The 14230-nt window shown below is 41.2% G+C and overlaps 1 protein-coding gene across 1 annotated transcript in view; it reads right to left on the bottom strand.

The window, feature by feature from the left end:
* The window catches only part of LOC131485291 (sulfotransferase 1C1-like), a 50689-nt gene that overhangs the window by 23827 nt on the left and 12632 nt on the right, over positions 1–14230 (bottom strand). Inside the window, exons 2-3 of the mRNA XM_058684600.1 lie at positions 5323–5507; positions 2985–3113 (exon numbers count right to left, since the gene is read on the bottom strand). Coding sequence (XP_058540583.1) covers positions 2985–3113; positions 5323–5494 — 301 coding nt within the window. The 5' untranslated portion in view covers positions 5495–5507. The remainder of the gene's footprint in view (positions 1–2984; positions 3114–5322; positions 5508–14230) is intronic.

Raw genomic sequence — 14230 nt, 5'->3', positions numbered from 1 at the left:
CGACTGAGCCACCCAGGGGCCCTGGAATATGGTTCTTAATCACTGGATGCTAGGAGTCCTCACCCTGCCTTCTCTGTGTTATACATTAATGATCACTCTTGAATTCCCAATCACCAGTAGGAAGTAAGCTGTCTGATGTTACCCAATTGCATATTTTATTTTATTTTATTTTATTTTATTTTTAGATTTTCTGTTAACAAAATTTCTTTTTTTTTAATTTCTTTTTAAAAATTTACATCCAAGTTAGTTAGCATATAGTGCATCAATGATCTCAGGAGTAGATTCTTTAATGCCCTTTACCCATTTAGCCCAATCCCCCTCCCATCTGGTAACCCTCTGTTTGTTCTCCACATTTAAGAGTCTCTTATGTTTTGTCCCCCTCCCTGTTTTTATATTATTTTTGCTTCCCTTCCCTTATGTTTATCTGTTTTGTATCTTAAAGTCCTCACATTAGTGAAGTCATATGATATTTATCTTTCTCTGACTAATTTCGCTTAGCATTATACCCTCTAGTTCCATCCATTTAGTTGCAAATGGATTTCATTCTTTTTGAATCTTATGGGAGTCCTCTGTGCTTCCTGGATTTTGATGTCTGTGTCTTTCCCGGGTTAGGAAAGTTTTTCTTTTTTTTTGAAAAATTTTGTTTGCTATGATTTGCTCACATAACCCTTCTACCCCTTTTTCTGTCTCTTCATCTTCTGGGACTATGATTCTGATGTTTTTCCTTTTTAATGAGTCACTGATTTCTCTAATTCTTAAATCGTGACCTTTTGCCTTAGTCTCCCTCTTTTTTTCTGCTTCATTATTCTCCATGTTTGTCCTCTATATCACTGATTCACTGTTCTGCCTTACCCATTCTTGCCACCGTGGCATCCATTCGACATTGCACCTCAGTTATAGCATTTTATTTCATCTTTACTAGCTTTTACTTCTTTTATCTCCATAGAAAGGGATTCTAATCTATTTTTGACCCCAGCTAGTATTCTTATTATCGTGATTCTAAATTCTGGTTCAGACATCTTGCTTGTATCTGTGTTGATTAAGTTTCTGGCTGTCATTTCTTCCTGCTCTTTCTTTTGGGGTGAATTCCCTTGTTTCATCATTTTGAAGGAAGAAAAGGAATTAATAAGGTAAAAATTTTTTTTAGTTAAAAAATTAAAAACAACACACACACACACACACACACACACACACACAAATCAAATAAATGATGTTAGGCCCTAGGTGTGTTTTGGTCTGGTTGTTGAAAGAAGCTTGATAGATTAGAGAAAAGAGAGGGGGGAAAAAAGAAAAACATTTGAAAATTTGAAAAAATGAGTAGAATGAAATATAATAAAATGAAATGATGGAATAGAATTTGAGAAATTTTACAAAAAAGCAAAAAAAATATAGAAAAAAGTTAAAGAAAAATATTTTTAATAAAACTGGAAAATATAATTTTTTTCTCTTTCTGTTTACAAGAAAAAGAAAAGAAAGGAAAAAGGAAAAAAAAAGAAAATTGTATAGATGGACCAGTGAACGACTGAAATACGACTGAAATTACATCATTTTCTCCTAGATGTCAAACTATGAAGCACTTTATAGTCCATAAACTAAGCAGGCAGAGAGAGTTGTGGTGTTCCTGAAGAGCGAGATTGGCCCAATTGGGCTAGGCTTAGTGTAATGGTTCCATTCTCCAGTAGGTGGTGCTGCTTAGCTTACTGGGGTGGATTGTTGTGGCACTTGTAGATGTGTACACGCATGCATGGGAGGGGTGAAAATGATGCCACCCAGCTACCTAATCTCTAGTATCAGAACTCTGTTCTCCCCAATCAGCAATTGTGCACCCATCCTTTGTCTCTGGCTTCCATCTACTGCCTGCTTTTACACTGTCTGTGACCACGCCATCAGGTTGCCATGTGGCACCTCTCTCCTGAGTTCTATCTCAGATGTGGCTGTGTTTCCTGACCCCTTGCTTCTGAGGGACTGCAGCTTTGACCCTCTGGAGGAGGGTCTCACCAAGCAATGGCCGGATGCTGGCTGCACCCAGGAACGTTTGTGGGACCGAGCTGCTGCCAGTGCCCAGAGACTGGGGCTGGGTGTCAGCCTTCCCCAGAAAAAGTTCACATGATCATGTAGCAGCAGCATTTCAGGGATTATGGAAAGTCACAACACACATCTGGCACCAGGCTTCACCCTTAATGACCTTGTTCCAGCAGCAGCAAATGTGGTTGTTCTCTAGGGTCTGCTGGGACCAGGTGGCCACACAGCCTCTTCCAAATGTCCTTCCAGCAGGGTAACCACCTTTCCTCATGTGGCCTGATGATCCCCAGACCTCACTCTGCTCCTGGGAATTTGCTCTTCCCACCAAAGCACTGCCAGGTATTGAGCTGCAGAGTTTCAGACTCTGCACTCCCCCTGTTTATAGAGTCTCAATGGAATTTAAACCCTCTCCTTTCTCCTTTCTCCCTTTTTAGTTCAGTTCCTGCAGCTGTTTCCACTTTTCCACTTTCTCTCCAGCTGCTTGGGGGGGGGTGCCTTTCCTGTACTCTCCCCCCATTTCTGTCCTCTCTCCTCAAGCAAAAAGAGCTCCCTGCTCTCCATGGCTTCTCTCTCCCCAGTTCACCTCTCCACACCATATACCTGCTGAGTTCTCTGGTTCAGGTTGTGCAGATTGTTGTGTTAATTCTCAAATAAGTTTTCTAGGTGTTCAGAATGGTTTAGTATTGATCTGGCTGTATTTCATGGACACGAGGTGCAAAATAAAACTTCCATGCTGTTCTGCCATCTTGGCTCCTCCCCAATCATATATTTTAGAAGAAGAATTTAAGAGTATTATTTCCCAATTGAAGTGAGTACTTTGATTGTAACCTTTTCCCCAGTAACCTTGAAATATTTTCCAGAAGGTTGATTGTAGAAATAATTCTATTCTCGGATGCAAACTCACCTAACACAGTAGTCATGGGTCTTAGCTACAACATCATAGGCCTTATTTGGGCACTTACCTGAGTTGAAGGGTGGGGGTAGAGTCCACTCAATGAAAGGATGCCGGTCAAAGGTGTTGGCCCGTTGGCACTTCTGCACATCTCCGTCATTTTGGATCATGTCCACAATCTCCTGTGTCCAGGTTGTGCCTAGAGGCAATACTGATTGTCAGTTCCATCCACTCACTGCACAGTTCAATTCATTTCCTTGATTATTTATGTATTCAGTAAAATTTACATTTGCTGAGTGTTAAACAGAATCAGCTTACTTACCTTATTCTCTTTAATTCCCAGTGCCTTGCATAGGGCTTTGCACCTGGTAAATGTAGTCTGAGTGAATGAATACTGAATCAAGTGAATGTAGGGACATACAGAGATGAATTAGCCACCCTCCCTGTCCTACGACATTTACAATCTTTTTGGAGGTGATAAGATAGGACAATGACTGCTTTTTGCCTAGCTTATATCCATTCTTCCTTTCTTTCTTAAGTTAATAGATCCTTAATTTTTAGCTGGGCATATAGCTACTTGCCTCAAAGGTAATATTTTTCTTGATTGATGTGGCCATGTCATTTTGGGAAGTTGTCTTTAAAGGGAAGGGACATGACCTTACTCCTCCCTTCTTACCTTCTTGCTGCTTTTTGGAATGCGCATGTGATAGCTAGAGCTCCAGGAGTCAGATTGGACAATAAAACCAAAAGCTACACCTGGAGATGGTGCAGCAGAAAGTTAGAAAAAGCCCAGGTCTTTGATGATCAAGGCAGCCACCATTTCATAACTGACTACTAATTCTCCAGACTGCTTTTTCTTTTGTGTTATTTTGGGTTTTTGACACTTCTGGCCAAATTGAATCCAAATAGACACAGAAGAGGAGTGGACATAGACATATAGATAGGCAAAGAGGCAGACTGTGCTCATTGTCCATCAGATACCCATTTTCCTCTTTACATAAGAAGTATTTGTGTCTTTCTGGCTTTTAGCAAAACCTGCTCCTTACTGATACATATGACATATACACAGATAACTAGAAGATGAACAGTATATAGTAAAAGCCAGAAAGGATGTGCAAAGGGCTAGAAGACTGGTCTACAGAGGAGAAGATCCAACTTGCTGTGGAAGAGGTCAGTAAGGCTCAGCTGAGATGGCTTTGGAGTGTAGAGTCAAGCAGGACTGAAGGTCCATTCACATTAAGAAGCCAGGGCATCCCAGGCAGGGAGCCTCAGGAGCAAGATAGAGTCACATTTCCTCACTGGGAAGTATAAGCAGGCTCACAGTGGGTAGGAGGTGGTAGGGAAGGTGAGGGAATAAGGCTGGAGACTTGGGGACTGTCTTATGAGGGGCTTTGGGACTGACTGCATAATTTCAAAGGTGAGCTGAAAAACATTTCTGCTCTGAGGTGCAATGCAAATTCAAATTCAGTTCTGGGCAGGAGAAATGTCCTGTGCAAATCAGACAGAGAAGGAGATTCTTGAAACAACTGAACCCTGATGACAGGAAGACCCTTCTCTAGTTTAAGTAATGCTTAATCATGAGAACAGAGTGAGGTTAAGGAGGGAATTCCCAGCCAGAGAGGACAGGAACAGTCTAGTGAAGGTTTGAAGAACTGTAGTGACCAGACTATTTTCTGAGTTCTTTCTGGTTATGAATACCTAGAGTCCCTCTTGGTGAGTCAAATGGTCACTGAGACTTTCCCAAACTGGCTACAGCTTCAACTTCCATGCCTCACTCCGTCACTTGACATTATAAGCACAGGTAATGCAGGGGGATCATCAGTCATTCCTGGAGCTTCCCCAGTTAGGATTCTTCCACCCCTGTACAAGCCTGGGAACCCTTGCCTTTTCAGACCTTCACTTTTGTCACAACCTCCTCTTCATTTTATGAGGTCCTGGTAAGTATCATCTCCCCTCCTCCAGATTCTTCCCACTGTGCTTGGGGTTTGGACCCAGTACTATCAGAACATTTCATATTGGGGTGAAAGCCCTCATTTCCACATCAGTGTCCCCCACTAAGAGATGTTTTTTATGGGCAAGGGGTGCTCTCACTCCAGGATTTCCTCGTGGATGGGAACCAGGAGTGGCTGGGTTGGCAAGATGACTGTCATAACTTCTGTGCAATTTCTCAGACTCTGCTTTTAAATAATTCATTCAGTCCTTTGAAGATTTGGGATTCTGGCAATCTCTTTCTCCATCAGAGACCTAAGAAAACAGGAGAACCTTGGATCCTAGGGGATTGGAGCCCAGAAACAAGTCTGGTTTCATTTTTCCTGGGGCCAGGCCTGGAGAAAATCTGCATTTTTTAAAATCAGGAGGCCCCTGCTCCTCTATAGCTGGCCTCCCCACTTCCAGTTTTGCAAACCTACCTGCCTTGGCATAGGATGCAATGAGGAGATCATCAGGTCTTGCTTGGAAATTCCAGATGTTGTCCCAATTTTCACTCATCGTCTTGGTCACAAGGATTCCATTCACTTCCTTGGTTTCTGGTTGTATGTATTTTGCCCCCAGCTGAAGATCTTTCATTTCCTCCAGGGACATCTTTCTACATAGACTTATGAGACAGATGCATAAAAGAAAAGTGTGCTTGTGTCAGCTTAGAACAGTCATTCCTGTCAAGAAAATATTCTCTGAGAAAGTTAGGAGAAGGGCACTTGGGTGCCTCAGTCAGTTAAGGGTCTGACTTTGGCTCAGTTCATAACCTCTCGGTCTGTGAGTTTGAGCCCCCATCGGGCTCTGTGCTGACAGCTCAGAGCCTGGAGTCTGCTTCAGATTCTGTGTCTCCCTCTCTCTCTGTCCCTACCCACATGTACTCTCTCTCTCAAAAGTAAAATAAATGTAAAAAAAAAGAAAGAAAGAAAGGAGAGACATGGTGGGCATTCATTACTATGCTTAATGTTAACTTAAGTAAGAGAAGTCATGGTGGAGCCAGAAAGCATTTTCAATAGCTTTGTTTTAGAGCATCAGGATGGTGAAGACAGGAACATATTTCAGAGGAAAGCACACTGGGAAATGAGCTAGACTGCATGGGTTTCAAGGCGCTCATCAGAGATGGCTTGTCTGAGGCCTGAGTGACAAGAGGGGACCAGGGCAGAAGGCCACTGGGTTCAAGTGGGCCTTGACAAGGCCCTTGTCAAGTTTGAGCAACAAGAGAGGGCAAGAACAGAATCAGCACTTGGGCTAATTGGGTCGGTGAAATCACGTCTGACCTAGAAAGCTCTAGATCTGACCAGAGTCATAGAGGGGGTGGGGCAGAAAGGGATCTCAGTGTGTCAGGTCTGCATTACACGAAAGTCTCCCTGCGGGTCTACAGCTCCAGGTATCACTCCCTGCCCCAAATCTCTGGCTGAAGAGCAACATTTGCCAGCTGAGAAGCTAACCTCAGTTTGCTTGGGGGAGTAACCCCCACTGGCTTGGGATGCCACAGCTGTTCCCTTTGCAGATAACTTATTTCAGTTTCTTGAAATCCTACATCTATTATAGAAATGTAGCACACTAAATCAAACCACAGCATTACTAGTTTTAAGTTTAAGAATAATCTTGGCACACTTAGTAAGTACTTATTATGTAGAAGAAACTTTGACATACTGGAATATCCAACAGATAAGCCTTGCAATTAGAAGTTAAAATGTTATTGGGGTGTCTGGGTGGCCTAGTCGGTTAAGTGCCCAACTTCAGCTCGGGTCATGAACTCACAGTTTGTGAGTTCGAGCCCCGTGTTGGGCTCTGTGCTGACAGCTCAGAGCCTTGAGCCTGCTTTGGATTCTGTGTCTTCCTGTCTCTCTGCTTGCACTCTCTCTCTCTCTCTCTCTCTCTCTCTCTCACAAATAAATAAAATGTTAAAAAAATTAAAAAAAAGAAGTTAATATGTTATTATTTTAATGTTTAGACTTGGGATTTTAGGCTGAAAGTTTAGGCAATTTTACTTTGTTTACGAGAAATGTTTAAGAGAATTTAAGAGTCAATTCAAAGCTTAATTTTGCTAGATTTGTGAGATTTAATGAAGTAATTAGGATTTCTTCCTATTTTGTTATTGTCAGACAACCAAAGAACTTAAAAAGAATAAATGTAATTTAAAATATTTAGTGGAATCTTATTAACTAGGTCGAAGAAGCCTTTGTAAGTGGAAAACATTTACACATATGCCCTTGATATTCTGTGATCTACTGCTTTAATCTTAATTCTCAGTTTTGCTTTCTCATCTGTAGCATGAGGGGATCAGGCTATAACTCCAAGTTGCCTCTGACTTAACTGCATATCTAATTTAACATTTTCTTTAGCCGAAAGTCAGATAAAATCATGACCACTCCATTCACAAGGAGGTTTTTGCTTCCTGAGATCTCTTCCCTCAATTCTAAAATTTAAAGTGATCAAGCAGAATATGCAATTGCGCTCTTGACAGAGCTTGACTGTGGCATTTACCTTCACCTGTTCTCTACCTTGGGGGTCTTCATGCAGGCATGGCACACCACATCTAGGTCTGTCATTCCAATTGGTCTGTCCCTCCTCCATCCCTCTCCTAGCTATTTTCAGGCAGCAATAGATGCTTCTGGATCACTTGGGATGCCTTTGTGACTGCAGGGGAGGCCTGGGAGCTTGTGGTTCTCCAGCAGATGGGCTCTGGGTCTTGTTCTTCCATTTGGATGGGGCAGGTTTGCATTTACCTATCTTCTATTTTGGGTTTCCAGATACATTTTGTTTTGAAGAAAGGGCTCTGGGATGCCCAGAATAAGTGTGACAACCACCTTTTTAGGACACTGCTCTCCACTTCTAAAGCAGCAATTACAGTACTTTTCCAGGAATTAATGTCCCTAAAGTCAGAGGAGATGAATATTGGGGGTGGAGGAGAAGAGACAGGTGGAAGTGTACCGCATACTGAAGCAAATGAAACAATTTTGGAGAACTTTCTTTTGTCTTAATGATTAAATGAGTTGCAGTGGAATATTGTTCATAACTAAAAAGATGTGAGCTATTAAGCCATGAAAAGACATGGCAGAAACTTAAGTGCATACTACTAAGTGAAAGAAGTCAATCTGAAAAGACTTTATACTGTATGATTACAAGCACCTGCCATTCTGGAAAAGGTAAAACCATGGAGACAGCAAAAAGATCAGTGGTTGCCAGGGGTTCGGGGGAGGGAGGGAAGAATAAGTGCAGCTGTCTTTAGATACTCTGTATAATACTATAATGATGGACACATGTCATTATACATTTGTCCAAACCCGTAGATAAGACAGCACCAAGAGAGACACCTAATGTAAACTATGAATTTGGGATGATTATGATGTACTGATGCAGGTTCATCAATAGTAACAAATGTGACACTCTGGTGGGGGATTTTTCAAAAAAATTTTTTTAGTGTTATTCATGAGTGGTATTTTAAAAAATTCAATTTCTGATTGTTCCTGGTAAATGGAAATACAATTGATTTTTGTGTATTGATCTGTATTCTGCAATCCTGCTAAATTCACTTAATTAGTTCTACGGGGTTACTTATTGGTTCCTTCAGAAAAACAATATTACTTGTTTTCTTCCCATTGCCTTATTGCATTAGCTATGACTTCTAGTAAAATGTTGAACAGAAGTGGTAAAAACAAACCCCCTGGTCTTGTTCCAATTTTGGGAGTAAAGCATTCCATCTTTCATCTTCAAGTATGACATTAGCTATAGGTTTTCTGTAATGCCCTTTATTAGTTAAATGAAGTTCCCTTCTATTCCTAGTTTGATGAGAGTTTTAGCATAAATGGATATAGAATTTTGTCAAATTATTATTCTGCATTTACTGAGACCATTACACAAATTTTTCTTTTTAAGTCTATAAAAAATTGTGAACTACATTGTTTGATTTTCAAATGTTAAACCAACTTTGCATCCTTGGGATAAACCCTACTTGGTCATGACATATTACCATTTTTGTCAATTGTTGGGTTGGATTTGGTAGAATTTTTGAATCCATGTTAGCAAGGAATATTGGTGTGTAGACTGTAGTTGTTATTCTTTAATTGAAATGTCTTCATCTGGTTTTGGTGTTAGGTTAATGCTTGCCTTTGACTATTTATGCCTTTAAATTGTGTGTTTAGATCATTTTCATTTGCTGTGATTATTGATATGGTTGAGTTTAAATGTACCACTTTTATATGTGTTTTCTATTTGTCTCATCTGTTCTTTGCTGTTTTTCTTGTCCTACCTTCTTTTGGATTAATTAGAATACTTTTTATAATTTTATTTTATCTTCTTTATCTGCTTATTCGTGATATATAGTTGTTTTTGTTTTTAAATGATTGCTCTGGAGTTCACAGTATACATGTTTTAATTCATCACATTCTACCCTATGTAACATTATACTAATTCATATATAGTATAAAGATGGTAATAGCACATACTTCTTTTTGTTTCCACTCAGCCTTTGTGCTTGGTTGCCATTCATATTTACCTCCACGTACATTATAGACCCTACAATACCTTGTTGTTATCTTTTGCTTTCAACAGACATCTTTATTTTAAATATTTTTTAAATTATGAGAAATGCCTTTTATATTTACCCACATATTTACCATTTCTAGTGCTCCTCATTCTTTGTGTAGACCTACATTTCTGACCGGTTATCGTTTACCAGAAGAACTTCATTTTCTGTTTCTCCATTTCTTCGACTGGTCTGCTGGTAATTCTCTCAGCTTTTCTATGTCAACAAGTGTTTTTATTTTGACTTCATTTTTGGAAGCTTTTTGCTGGGTCTGGAATTGTAGGTGCATGTTTTTGTCTTTCAGTACTTTCAGGATGTTGTTCCATGTACTCTGGCTCATCTCTGTTTCTCTGTACTGCATCTTGTTTCTTGGATGGCTCTTAATATGTTCTTTTTGTTTCTGGCCCTCAACAATTTCATTTTATTGTGCATTCATGTGTTTTACCTCATGTTTCTTTTGCTTGAGATTTATTTGGGCTTCTTGGATCTGTGAGTTTATACTTTTCATCCAATTATGAAAATTTTGGTTATTACTTCGTTTATTCCATTCCTCATCTTTCTCCTCCCATTTTGAGACTCACACTACACATTTGTTAGACTGCACAATGTCCCACAGTTTTTTTATTTTTATTTTTAAATGTTTATTTATTTTTGAAGGAGAGACAGAGTGTGAGTGGGGGAAGGGCAGAGAGGTAGGGAGACACAGAATCTGAAAAAGGCTCCAGGCTCTGTGCTGTCAGCACAGAGCCTGATACGGGGCTTGAACTCATGAGCTGTGAGATCATGACCTGAGCCGAAGTCAGATGCTTAACCGACTGAGCCACTCAGGCGCCCCCACAATGTCCCATAGTTTAATGATGCTTCATTCTATTTTTCCCCTAATCTTCTGTGTTTCATTTTGAATAATTTCTATTTTATTACACCTCCAAGTTTACTAATCTTTTCTTTAGCACTGTCCAGTCTGTTGCTTATCCTGTTCATAGTGTTGTCCATATTTGATGTTGTTTCTTTTTTTCATCTCTGGAAGTTTAATTGGGTCTTTTATATATCTTACATATCTCTGCCACCATGATCACACTTTCCTCTACCTTTTTGAAGATATGGAGTATTTTTAAAATAGCTGTTTTATTTTATTTCTTTTTTGGGAGAGGATATTTTTTAAAAATTTATTTTATGTAACCAAAACAGTTCACCCATTTCTCATAACACTTTCTCCTCACCTCTCCTCACCTCTGACAACCACCAATCTGTTTTCTGTATCTATGAGCTTACTTTAAAAAATACATGTATATTTTTTTCTGGATTTCACATAGAAGAGAGATCATACAGTATTTGTCTTTCTCTGTCAGATTTATTTCAGTTAGAATAATGCCTTTGAGGTCCATCCATATGGTTGCAAATGGCAATATTTCATTATTTTTTTAAGTAATCTCTACACCCAATGTGGGGCTTGAACTCCTAACCTCGTGAACTTCAAACGCTCTACCAACTGAGCCAGACAGGTGCCCCTTATTCTTTTTTTGTTTATGTTTTGTTTTTAATGTTTATTATTTTTGACACAGAGGGAGAGAGAGAGACAACACATATGTGTGGGCACATGTGTGTGAGAGGGGGAAGGGCAGAGAGGAGGGACATAGGATCTGAAGCAGGCTCCACACTGACAGCAGTGAGCCCGATGTAGGACTTGAACTCATGAACCATTAGATCTTGACCTGAGCCAAAGTCAGACATTAAACCTACTGAGTTGCCCAGGCACCCCCCCTTTTTTAATGGCTGAATAATATTCCATTGTATATGTACACCACAAATCCCTTGTCAATTTATTCATTGAAGAACACTTAGGTTGTTTCCATATCTTGGCTATTGTAAATAATGCTGCAGTGACATTGGGGGTGCATGTATTTTTTTTTAATTAGTGTTTTCATGTTCTTCATTAAATACACAAAAGTAGAATTGTTGGATCATATAGTAGATGGATTTTTAATTTTGTGAGAAATTTCCATACTGTTTTCATAATGGCTGCACCAATTTACCTTCCCATCAACAGTGCACAATCCTCACCATCACTTGCTATTTGGTGTCATTAAACAGGTGAGCCTCCTTCACTTTAAGTCTGGGAGTGGTCAGCTGCCTCTGTGTTGAGCCCTGGGGCGGGGAGTCTGAGCACATGAGCCCCTTAAAAGCTGTTTCTCGGTTTGCTATATATAGTCTTAGGGGTCTTGGGACATGAGCTTCCTTGGTTTTCAAAGTTAGATGTTTTAGAGACCCATTTCTCAGGTGTATGCCTTAAAAGTTGGGGTGCTCGATGTGGGCTCTTCAGGGAGAAACTGTGGGTTTTGATTTTCCTCCCAGCTGTGAGTTGCAGCACCAAAGGTAGGATTTTTGGTGAGATTTTGTCCCAGTCTCTCTACCTACTTCAATATGGTCTTCCCATTTGCCCAATCCATAGCTGTTGCTCAGTCAGCCTTTAGGTTTTTTATTCAGGAAATTGTTCCATATATGGCTATAGACTCAGTGAGGTTGTGAGAGGAGGTTGAGTTCAGGATCTTCCTACATTGTAATCTTGAACTGGAATTCAGTCTTTGGTGGGAAATATCCATGATGGGAAAGCTAGGCATACACTGGGAGGGGATATACAAAGAATCTCTATACAATCCTCTCAATTTTTCTGTGAACCTAAAATCACTTTAGAAAATAAATTCTTGAAAGATTGGAGGAAGATGGCGGCGTAGGAGGACGCTGGGCTCACCGCGCATCCTGCTGATCACTTAGATTCCACCCACACCTGCCTAAATAACCCAGAAAACCGCCAGAGGATTAGCAGAATGGAGTCTCCGGAGCCAAGCGCAGACGAGAGGCCCACGGAAGAGGGTAGGAAGGGCGGCGAGGCGGTGCGCGCTCCACGGACTGGCGGGAGGGAGCCGGGGTGGAGGGGCGGCTCGCCGGTCAAGCAGAGCCTGAGTCTGGCTGGCAAAAGTGGAGGGGCCTGACGGACTGTGTTCCGACATCAAGCGCAACTTAGCGTCTGGGAGGTCATAAGTTAACAGCTCTGCTCAGAAAGCGGGAAGGATGGATGACAAAGGGAGGGAGAGCTGCTGAGCCCCCGGACGACAGAGCTCAGCTTGGCAGGGAACAAAGGCGCTCGCCAGCGCCATCTCCCCCGCCCATCCCCCAGCCAAAATCCCAAAGAGAACCAGTTCCTGCAAGGGAACTTGCTTGCTGTGCACAAACACCCAACTCTGTGCTTCTGCAGAGCCAAACCTCGGCAGCGGATCTGACTCCATCCTGCTGCCACAGGGCCCCTCCTGAAGTGGATCACCTAAGGAGAAGCAAGCTAAGCCTGCCCCTCCTACCCCCGTGCACCTTGCCTACCCACCCCAGCTAATACGCCAGATCCCTAGCACCACAAGCCTGGCAGTGTGCAAGTAGCCCAGATGGGCCATGCCACCCCACAGTGAATCCCGCCCCTAGGAGAGGGGAAGAGAAGGCACACACCAGTCTGACTGTGGCCCCAGCGGTGGGCTGGGGGCAGACATCAGGTTGGACTGTGGCCCCGCCCACCAACTCCAGTTATACACCACAGCACAGTGGAAGTGCCCTGCAGGTCCTCACCACTCCAGGGACTATCCAAAATGACCAAACGGAAGAATTCCCCTCAGAAGAATCTCCAGGAAATAACAACAGCTAAAGAACCGATCAAAAAGGATTTATATAATATAACAGAAAGTGAATTTAGAATAATAGTCATAAAATTAATCGCTGGGCTTGAAAACAGCATAGAGGACAGCAGAGAATCTCTTGCCACAGAGATCAAGGGACTAAGGAACAGTCACGAGGAACTGAAAAGCACTTTAAACGAAATGCAAAACAAAATGGAAACGATGACAGCTCAGATTGAAGAGGCAGAGGAGAGAATAGGTGAACTAGAAGATAAAGTTATGGAAAAAGAGGAAGCTGAGAGAAAGAGAGATAAAAAAATCCAGGAGTATGAGGGGAAAATTAGAGAACTAAATGATACACTAAAAAGAAATAATATACGCATAACTGGTATCCCAGAGGAGGAAGAGAGAGGGAAAGGTGCTGAAGGGGTACTTGAAGAAATTATAGCTGAGAACTTCCCTGAACTGGGGAAGGAAAAAGGCATTGAAATCCAAGAGACACAGAGAACTCCCTTCAGACATAACTTGAATCGATCTTCTGCACAACATATCATAGTGAAACTGGCAAAATACAAGGATAAAGAGAAAATTCTGAAAGCAGCAAGGGATAAACGTGCCCTCACATATAAAGGGAGACCTGTAAGACTCGTGACTGATCGATCTCTCTTTGAAACTTGGCAGGCCAGAAAGGCTTGGCATGATATCTTCAGTGTGCTAAACAGAAAAAATATGCAGCCAAGAATCCTTTATCCAGCAAGTCTGTCATTTAGAATAGAAGGAGAGATAAAGGTCTTTCCAAACAAACAAAAACTGAAGGAATTTGTCACCACTAAACCAGCCCTACAAGAGATCCTAAGGGGGATCCTGTGAGACAAAGCACCAGAGACATCACTACAAGCATAAAACATACAGATATCACAATGACTCTAAACCCGTATCTTTGTATAATAACACTGAATGTAAATGGATTAAATGCGCCAACCAAAAGACATAGGGTATCAGAATGGATAAAAAAACAAGACCCATCTATTTGCTGTCTACAAGAGACTCATTTTAGATCTGAGGACACCTTTAGATTGAGAGTGAGGGGATGGAGAACTATTTATCAGGCTACTGGAAGCCAAAAGAAAGCTGGAGTAGCCATACTTATATCAG

The sequence above is a fragment of the Neofelis nebulosa genome, chromosome 9, assembly GCF_028018385.1.
Source record: "Neofelis nebulosa isolate mNeoNeb1 chromosome 9, mNeoNeb1.pri, whole genome shotgun sequence".
NCBI classification, from domain to species: Eukaryota; Metazoa; Chordata; class Mammalia; order Carnivora; family Felidae; genus Neofelis; species Neofelis nebulosa.
Note: the sequence above shows the minus strand (reverse complement) of the source record. Positions and strands in the feature narration are given on the sequence as shown.